Source organism: Cebus imitator, unplaced genomic scaffold, assembly GCF_001604975.1.
Source record: "Cebus imitator isolate Cc_AM_T3 unplaced genomic scaffold, Cebus_imitator-1.0 Scaffold543, whole genome shotgun sequence".
NCBI lineage: Eukaryota > Metazoa > Chordata > Mammalia > Primates > Cebidae > Cebus > Cebus imitator.
The window spans coordinates 1,185,618-1,195,553 of record NW_016107858.1 but is presented as its reverse complement, the minus strand read 5'-3'; the positions used below and the strand labels follow the sequence as shown (position 1 = coordinate 1,195,553).

Sequence of the window (9,936 nt, the reverse complement as noted above, 5' to 3'; positions counted from 1 at the left end):
TGCAACCTCCACTTCTCAGATTTAAGCAATTCTCCTCTATATATATATATACATACATAAACAACTTTTCGGAAGATACAAGAAAGACACAGCAAAGAAAGGTAAATACTACAAAATTACCTCTACAAGATGCCTCAGAACTTTCCATAGAGTCTAGCTTTAAAGCATCGAACACCTCAAAATCAGATTTCTTGACATGGATCAAATTGTTAATTGTGCCGAGCTGACTGGTAACCACAGGCTGAAACAGTGAATAGAAAAAAATACTGAATCTCTCTTTCAAATCCATCTTTTCCATCCAACCTTCCTCTTTTATCCTAAAATTTACATGTGATTAGACTCAGAACCTCCATGTTTTATCAAGAGAGAAATCCTCCAGTGTAGGGGAGCAGCTGCCCATCAGTCTTGACAGAAATGACAGCTAAAATGGGACTGCTAAGTCAATGGTCACCCTTGGAGATCAAGGCCTTACCTCTGATGGATCATGAACCCACTGTCCATCCACAAAGAACTTGTATTGGTGTTCTCCCTCAGGGAGGTCCAGGATGGCAACAAAGTCATTATGGCTACAGAAGAAAAAAGAAAAGCAAACAGGCCACGTTCCTTTTAGAAGACCGAACGTAAAAAACAAGTGGCAATCATAATATCATCTGAATGATCTCCCAGATTCCTAAGCCACTGTATCCCCTGGTATAAAAAGCAATGTATAAACCCATTCTCCTTTTTTGTATCATCTTGGACGTGTATTTATCAGCTCCTCCCAACGTTAGTTCTTAACCAATATCTGGAAAAGAATAATAAAAACATTAATCCTCTCGAATGGGTCACCTTAGTATAACTATGTTGCTTCAGCAGAACAAGCTCCTAACCAGTGCAAATAAGACAGGTAGGTTCAGGATGCAGTGCCTCAAGGTGTTCTTTCTCTATTTTGGTGAACCTTTTCTGGAAAATGACCTACCATACAACGGGCCACTCTGACAACCAGTTAAATCATCCATTATTGCTTTGGGAGCAATAAATAACATGACTACCTAGAACTTCAAAATGTGTTTTGCTTTAGTGCAGAAGTCAGAGCAACAAGACTCAGCCAGTTGCAGAAGACTTCCCACAAGCATAGCCAGGACTTGTATAACACAGCCCTAAAGAATGTAGCCACAAAGCTATTATGAATCCCTCTGAGGCAATCATATTCTAAGGGGTAAAACATCTCTGACTCACTATGAAGTTTAAAATCCCACAGATATACTAAGTGGCCACAGAAAAGGGCGCGTTCTAGAGAGAGTCCTTAGCAGTGGGGAAAAGTAGTCCAGCGGGGTTTCTCTTCTGAGAAAAGAAACTAGGTCTCTATTCCTGGACCCTTAGATTCATCCAAGACACTTGTCTTCACCTCTTAATCAGTGGAATCTTGGTGCTCCAATTGTTGAAGGACCCAGAGATGAAGACCTCCTTGCCTCCTTCAGACCAGCGGATAACAGTGGGCCGGGCCTGCTGTGTGGGCTTTACGGAGTCCTCCAAATCCTGCTGCCATGATACAAACTCTTTGTCCCCAGGGAGCTGTAAGAAGGAGTAGGTCATCCCTAGAATAAACAGTGACCCAAGAATTCTAAAATGTCACTCTCCTCCCTAGGGTAGAGAAAGGTGCTAGGCTTTGGCGAAGGATATAAACCCCAAAATCAGCAACTAAATCTGAGTTTGAACAAATCATAGAAAAAAAAAAAAAAAACTCACCTAGGACCAAAAATGGTCAAATGGCCTATGCTTAAGCACTGCCTAAATCATAGCCTAACTTTTGAGTCTACCTACATCATTCACCCTTTCAGCGCCTTAGACTCTCCCTTAAAAAAAAAAAAACAAAAAGCTAATTCCCTACCACTAGTTTAACTCATAAGCAGGCAATTATTATACACTTCTGAGTCTTTAAGAGGAAAAAAATATATAAAAACAAAGTATGGTTCTATTAAAAAATAATTGTCATTCATATATTTTATAGGCAAATATGAATAGCTCTCAATTACCAGCTGTAATGGAAGTTAGAGATATCAAAATTCATAATTCATAAACACTATTTCTGCTAATAAGTTACAAAAAGAAGAAACAGTAAAAATTCAAAAACCAGATCACTGATTTCTTAAAACTTGAGAAGTAGCTATGAAATCTTACTTGCTCCCCTATGCTAGGTTTATACTAATTATTTCAGGAGAAGGAATAAAAATTCTAGAACCTAAAGGAGCAAGAGATCGAAAATACAGTTTCCTTTATCAAAAGTAGTAATCTTATCAAATGAGGTATGTGGGATTGTAAAAAAAAAAAAAAAAAAAAAAACCTCCTGTTTTCTTTCATTATCATCCTCTGGACCAAGAGTAGGGAGACAGCCAGTGAGCCAGATGTTTTTATCAAGTTTTATTTGAAAACAGCTCCACTTATTTGACTACCTATTATTTATTTATTGAGAAACAGCGTGGCTCTGTCACCCAGGCTAGAATGCAGTGACTGGTGTGATCATAGCTCACTGCAGCCTTGAACTCCTGGGCTCAAGCCATCTTCCCACCTCAGCTTCCAGAGAAACTGAGAGTAGAGGTGCGAGCCACCATACCTGCCTTGTTTACCTAAATTACCTATAGCTGCTTACACGCTACAGTGGCAGAATTGCATAGCTGTAACGGAGACTGTATGGTCTACAAAGTCTCAAGTATTTACTATCTGGCCCTTTACAGAAAGTTTGCTGACCCCTGCTCTAGACTGGTTTAAGTGACTTTGGTAAATGAGACTGTATAGTATTAAGCCTAAATATTACTAAACAGAATAATGTGGGCTTTTTTTTTTTTTTTTTTCCAAAAAAGGACTAGCTTATTCATTTGGGCCTTCTTTTCAAAATGGTTGACATAGTTTCCCCTCCATACATTCTCTTGACATTCCCCCAAACTACAGTACAGACATCAGTAGCAGGATAATCCAAAGTAAACAGAGAAAGAGAATTGAAAGGACTTTCACATTATATAAAGAATTGACTTAAGAGAAAACTACATATTCCCAGAACAATGCACTCTTGTATGACTGGCTGTGTTAGAATTGCAAGAATTTTACATATGCCTAAGAATAACCCTCAGATTCTGATTCAGATATAAGATCTGGGAATCTATTTTTAAAAAGCTTCCTAGATAATACTGTAATTATGTTAAAATAAAGGAAAAAAGCTTCCTAGATATACCGTGATTATGTTAAAATAAAGAAAAACCCCTCATCTTTAGAGGTAGATCCTAAAACATTACAGATAAAATAATATTTGATATAATGTCTGGAAACTTCAAAATACTTAGTGGGGGAATAGCAGACTGGGGTATAGATGTTACATGTTCCTTCAAGATCTGATCATTGTTCAAACGGGGTAGCTTGTATATAGACATCGTTATACTGTTTCTTCCTACTTTGTAAATGTTTCAAATTTTCCATACAGTATTTAAAGACATCTCAGGTGATTCTAATATGCAAACGGGATTGAGAACCACCGAACCAGTCCACTGAAAAAAGCAAGCATTCAAAGCAAAGCAGGCCCCCTTGCCTGTTTCTATCAGTTACTTTTACGGCAGGATTTTCAGTTTAGAATTGGAAACTATTAATATGCCTAGCTTTGGAGGAAAGCCCTTCCACTTATGACATGACATTTCTGTGGCAGGAATGAATGCAGCTGACTAGCAGAAAGATTGTTTACTCCAAGTTACTCAGCAAAACTACCAGGAAAACAGGCATAATAATTAGAACTACAGTTTGATGTTTAAGTAAAATGTTGAGGTTAGAAGTAAAGAGGGGAGATTGAAAACTATAAAATTTTAGATTTAAATGAGACCTTAGGAATTATCTGAACTAATTTTCAGACAATCTGAAAATTATCTGAATAATTTTCTTAATTCACAAAAGGCAAGACTGAGGTGAGAGATAAAAATAATCCAGAATAGGCCCCAAATCAGACAGAGCAACCTGGCTTTTAATCAGGACACCAATTACTGCAGTCACAGTTTGACAAATACACTGTATTTAAATCCTGAGTCATCAACATAGGAAAAGGGTAAAAATACAATGAGGCAGATCACCTTTAGAAAGCTCTGAAGAAATGAAGTCAGATGACTTGTAGAAAGCCCCAATGATACAGAATAAATTCTCAGTGGAAGAAAAGAATGGATAATAAACCCCAAGAAATGCTCCTTTTAATCACTCTCATTTCTCTGTCTGTGATTTTTGTTTCTTTGTTTTTTGAGACAGAGTCTCACTCTGTCTCCCAGGCTGGAAAGCAAGTGCAGTGGTTCCATCTAGACTCACTGCAACCACGGCCACCTTCTCAAGTGACTCTCCTGCCTCAGCCTCCCGAGTAGCTGGGACTACAGGCATGCCCCACAACGCCCAGCTAATTTTTTTGTATTTTTAGTAGAGACAGGGTTTCACCATGTTGGTCAGGCTGGTCTCGAACTCCTGACCTCAAAGGATCCGACCGCCTCGGCCTCCCAAAGTGAGGAATTACAGGCCTGTGCCACTGCGCCCAGCTGTGATTATGTTATCAATTGAGATCCAAGGATAGAATCCAAATTCCATGTGCTACCAATATGGCAAATAATACTGTACTCACTCTCTAAAGCCCCAGTTCCTTGGGAAGTGATGAAATGATAAGAAACATCAAACACACCCCAATCTCCTCAAGCCCTCCCTTTTTCCATCTCATCCCGTCAGCCTACTTGGAGGAATTACATATATCTCATGCTGACAACCCTAAAAGCGATTAGAAACATCAGAATGGTAACCCCTGCTATCAGCTCCATCTGTCCTTTCTTACAGAGTGAAAATAAGTTGCCCTCTTCCTGAAAGTCCTTGGAATTGAGAGCAAGGTCTTCAGGGCAGCTTTGGGTTGTCGATTTTTAGCCACGCAACATTTTGAAGTACCACTGGGGAGTAAACAAGTCGTGGAATCATCTGCTCTCCCACCTGAGGAGCAGCAGCGGAACGTGAAAGTGGCACAACCTCAACCACCACAACTATAAAGTATGGGACAAAAATTAAGCAGTCAGCCAAATGATGTCCTTAATTGTTCTCCAAGACTAGGGGAAAATATTCCATTAGCAAGTAGTCGCTGCTCACAGCCGTGCCAAAAGGGAAGAGATTACGAGAGCAGAACGGCTAGAAGGGCAAAAATGATACTGATACAGAAATTTTCAGAAAAAAAGAAACTCATTTAGCCACCTCAAGGCAAAGGTGAGAAACTACCGCCTATGGTCAGCAGCTCCTGCAACCTACCCTCTGAAGTTTTGCACCAGAGCTTACAAACTACAGATTCAACAACGCTATAGAAGAGAGGACTCGTGCATGTTAGGAAAAACCAAGGTGGGGAGGGGGGGCCGTCTATTGTCCCCATCCTAAAACTGTGGCCAACAGATTAGTCAGAACACCAGGAAAACAAAAACTCCTCCTCTTTATAATTTTGAGGCGGCACTGCAAGAGGAATTACCATCCAACACCTCTGTCCCCGAAAAATCCCTTTAATTCAAAAAACCACAGCCCGGTTCAGTACCCCGTAGGAAAGAACCGAGAAAGGGAACAGGAGCCCGGAAACCAACCCGCTGCAGCACGGCCACCAGCTGGGGGCGTGGGACGCGTACCTTGGAGTCGGGCAGGCTGAACACGCTGGGGTCGTCCGTGCTTCCCACCATGATCTTGTGCTCCTTCCCCGGGGCATGGCCGCCGGCGCCCTCGGCGCGTGCAGCCTTGGCGCCGTGGCGGTCCCCGGACACCCGGTCGCTGGCGGTGTTTCCCATGGCTGCAGCTCGGCGGGGACCACCTACGGCGGGGAACAACACCTGGCGGTGAACACCCCAGCCGCCGCGTCAGGGGCGCTCCGCAGCCCCGCCCCTGCGCTGTGGGACCGGGCAAGGGATTCCCCGCCCCAGGGACGCGGAGCCCCGGAGCCCTCTCTCCAGGCCTGCAGGGACGCCTGCAAATGCCCCGGCGCCCTCGCTGCCCCTAGCTCGGGAGCCCTGCTATCGGGACGCCCCCCGCGTCCCCGCCGCACTCACTGCCAGGGGCGCCCCTACCCAGTCACCTCGGGCGAAGCTCTCACTCCTCCAGGGGCCACTGACGTGATGGCTGTTCTGCAGGTCACACCACCAATAAAGTTATTGAAATTGAAGCCGCACCCCACGCTGCCGATCAGCGATTCCTCCTAAAATGGCTACAAGGCCGGCGGCGCGGAGCCCGCCCCGTGCGCGTTCCCTGCGGCCCTCAGCCGCGGCGCCCGGGGCCCGCCGGCCTCTCTAGCCGCCGCCTCGATGGTGGGCAGTCGCGCGCAGCCTCTAGCGCCAGGAGGGGGCGCCAGGCGGGGGCGCCAGGCGGGGCCTGTGAAGCCTGGCGAGGCTGCGCCCGGGATGGCTGGACCGCTGGGCCCCTGAGACCACCCGGCGGAGGGGACGTCCCCAAATGACACTCAGAGGCCGCATCCCTGGACTCCGGTGCTAGGTGCCTGGAGGAGCGGCGCGGCTTTCCACCCGGCCTCAGGTGCGCCAGCGCGTTTTCTGGGCAGCATCTGTGTGCCTGGCGACCTGAGAGGCGGGACCCTCATAGGGAAGAAGAAAACGGACTTCCAGCTCCACGCAGAAGGAAGCAGTGGTCGTTGCTCCCGGCGCGGTGGCTCACGCCTGTAATCAAACACTTTGGGAGGCCGAGGCAGGCAGATGACGATGTCAGGAGATCAAGACCATCCTGGCCAACATGGTGAAACCCCGTCTCTACTAAAAATACAAAAATTAGCTGGGCGTGGTGGCGCGGGCCTGCAGTCCCAGCTACTCAGAAGGCTGAGGCAGGAGAATCGCTTGAACCCGGGAGGCGGTGGTTGCAGTGAGCCGAGATCGCGCCATTGCACTCCAGTCCAGCCTGGCTACAGAGCAAGACTCCGTCTCAAAACAGAAAAGTTTTATGGGGAGCGACAAGGAAGGAACTGTCAGCCCGACTGGGGTCGCAGGGAAGAATTCAAGATGGAGTGTTTAGGAGATAGCCTTGACAAATTAGTAAAATGTTAGTCTTAGGAGAAGAACTAAAAGACTCTCCTAGGCTAAGAAACAGCATACACAGTGAAAAACCTCAGAAGAGAGAAAATTCAGGAAGAGAGCAACACCGAAAACATCAGAAGGAACACTAAAGGTATAAAAAGGGCAAAGACAGCCCTAGGGTTGGGAGGTATCCAGGTTTTTTATGACAATTACTGAAATCTCTAAGGAATTTACAAATTCTTACTTTGTATTATAGTTATTTGTATGTCTCATTCCCTACTAGAAATGTTTATTCCTCTGTGTTATAGAGACTAGCAGCGTTGGCATCATCTGGGAGCCTGTTAGAAATACAGAATCTGAGGCCCCAGGGTTCAGAATGTGCATTTTAACAAGATCACATTAACGTGTGTGAGAAGCACTGATTTGACAGCTGGCAGAGAGAAGATCCAGATTTGATTCCTTTTCATATACAGAGTGGACTTTTCATAAGCATTTGTGGAATGAAGGATACAGGAATACTGTTTACTGTAATACATTTCTAACAAGATATGTCCCTTAGGCTTAAACACGCCCAATGATGGGAAACCCCAAGTTACATAGGCCAGCCTTTCTGAGTGAGCAGCTCTATTTGTTGAAAAGTTCATTTTTATATTATGAAGTTGACAGCCCACTTAAGTCCAACAAATTCACTACTTCCCCATTTTTTGTTCTGCCTCTTATAAACTCATTCTTTGGCTCATAGACCAAAGACAGTTTACAGGAAAAAAAAAAAAAGGTACAATTTTACTGCAACTTAGTCCCAAAATCTTTCCTGTGTGAGTACATCATTTTTGGTTCCACTTACCTTTCTCCCTCTGCCCTTCAGTTCCTTACCGTAGGACACTGAAGCAAGGCCCTTGAAGGTATAATACATTAAACCTTGACTTGTATAGTATTCAGTTCTCTGACCCCAAGGTGGTTTCACCATGCCAAATAATATGTCCTTGGTGTGTATTTCCTTGCAGTAGTCAAATCAGATTAGCGGAAACTAAGTATGTTAGCCAATGGAACACTTAAGGAGAGAAATAAACTGTTTTTCACAGCTAAATGGAAGTGACTTTTGGATTATCTGCTTTGGAAGATTATCCATGACACTGTTCTGCTCTGCTCTGCCCTAACAGCATTTGTAAGTCAGTCAACAGTTAATAATAAAAGTCAGCTCTGAATATCGCATGTTTTAGACACAGAACAAATATAATGTGACACTGTAGGAAGAATTAATTCTTCTCCTTAGTCCCAAATTCCTTTTTTTCCCTTACATTCAGGAATGAGTAGGTAAAGATACAAGATCCACTTAACCAGTATCAGTATAATTGTTCCCTTTAGATTTATTGCCGTCACCCCAATGCTCTCCTTTCTTTCTAGAGGGACGGAAAAGAAGGAGGTAATAGGAAAAGTAATTGATGGGGGTTGTCCTGATGTTACCATATCTAGAATGTCATTGCCACTGGTCTCCTCAGATCAACCATTCTGCCTGATAAACAGAAAAATATCATGGGCAGCCTCACATGCAATCTTTTAATGACACTGCTAAAGAGATCCCACTTCCTCTGAGAGGTGAGGATGTGAGAATAGGGCAAGAGTATATTGATTTTACAGAACAGGATGACAGGTTAAATTGGGCATCTGGAGGCTTATATTCCCATCTCCACTCATCAAGTTTCATCCCCCATTTATTACCAAGGATAGGTATAACATCTGATCTTGATGGCTACTGTTTCAAAAAACAATCAGATCTACTTTATAAAGTTGACATTCACGTAATCATGCAGCATAGTAACTCCCACTCCTCGGTATACATTCAAGCAAGTTCACACAAAAACCTGTAAACACATATATGTCTTTATTCATATAATAGAAAAAACAGAAACCCTAAAATGGAAAAAACATTCATGTCCATCACCTGAGGATATGGTCTGGCTCTGTGTCCCCACCCAAATCTCATCTCAAATTGTAATGCCCCGAGTTGAAGGAGGGACCTATAACCCCCACATGTCAAGGGAGGGAAGTGATTGATCACGGGCCAGTTTCCCCCATGCTGTTCTTGTGATAGTGTGTGAATTCTCACCAGAGCTGATGGTTTTAAAAATGTTCAGCAGTTCCTCCTTCATTCACACACTCTCACTATCTCTTTTCTGCTGCCATGTAAGAAGTGCTTGCTTCCCCTTCGACCATAACTGTGAGTTTCCGAAGGCCTCCCCAGCTATGCGGAACTATAAGTCAATTAAACCTCTTTTCTTTATAAGTTACCTAGTCTCAGATATGTCTTTATAGCTGTGTGAAAACAGACTAATACACCTGGTGAATCAATAATTACAATGTAGCATAGCTATCAATGGAACACTACTCAGTAATAAAAAGGAATAACTTTATATATACAATAATATTGATGAATCTCAAATGCATTATGGGAAGCAAAAGAAGTCAGGCTCCACTTACATGACTTTCTGGAAAAAGAAAGACTATATGGTAGTACAGATCAGTGTTTGCCAGAAGCTGTAGATAAGGGGTCGGGAGTGACTGACTACAACGGAGAATGAAGAAATTTTGAAGGGGAGGTATGGAACAGATCTGTATCTTGATTGTAGTACAGTGATTGATTAAAAAGTTAGTTTTTATTGTATGAAAATTATTCCTGGCCGGGCGCGGTGGCTCAAGCCTGTAATCCCAGCACTTTGGGAGGCCGAGGCGGGTGGATCACGAGGTCAAGAGATCGAGACCATCCTGGTCATCATGGTGAAACCCTGTCTCTACTAAAAAATACAAAAAATTAGCTGGGCATGGTGCTGCGTGCCTGTAATCCCAGCTACTCAGGAGGCTGAGGCAGGAGAATTGCCTGAACCCAGGAGGCGGAGGTTGCGGTGAGCCGAGA

The 9,936-nt window shown here is 43.8% G+C and overlaps 1 protein-coding gene and 1 long non-coding RNA gene across 6 annotated transcripts in view; one reads left to right on the top strand and one right to left on the bottom strand.

The window, feature by feature from the left end:
* The window catches only part of PRKAB2 (protein kinase AMP-activated non-catalytic subunit beta 2), a 19,789-nt gene extending 11,872 nt beyond the window's left edge, over positions 1-7,917 (bottom strand). For 2 of the 5 annotated variants that reach the window (XM_017515204.2, XM_017515205.2), the window contains exons 1-5: positions 6,083-6,223; positions 5,643-5,821; positions 1,388-1,554; positions 473-566; positions 121-241 (exon numbers count right to left, since the gene is read on the bottom strand). In XM_017515204.2, coding sequence (XP_017370693.1) covers positions 121-241; positions 473-566; positions 1,388-1,554; positions 5,643-5,798 — 538 coding nt within the window. In that variant the 5' untranslated portion in view covers positions 5,799-5,821; positions 6,083-6,223. Of the gene's footprint in view, positions 1-120; positions 242-472; positions 567-1,387; positions 1,555-5,642; positions 5,822-6,082; positions 6,224-7,898 lie in introns of those variants that run through there. The other 3 variants (XM_037733694.1, XM_037733695.1, XM_017515206.2) reach the window with 3 other exon arrangements.
* Positions 6,854-9,936, top strand: part of LOC119468971 — a 26,663-nt gene continuing 23,580 nt past the window's right edge. The window contains exon 1 of the long non-coding RNA XR_005197790.1: positions 6,854-7,176. This is a non-coding gene — a long non-coding RNA (uncharacterized LOC119468971). The remainder of the gene's footprint in view (positions 7,177-9,936) is intronic.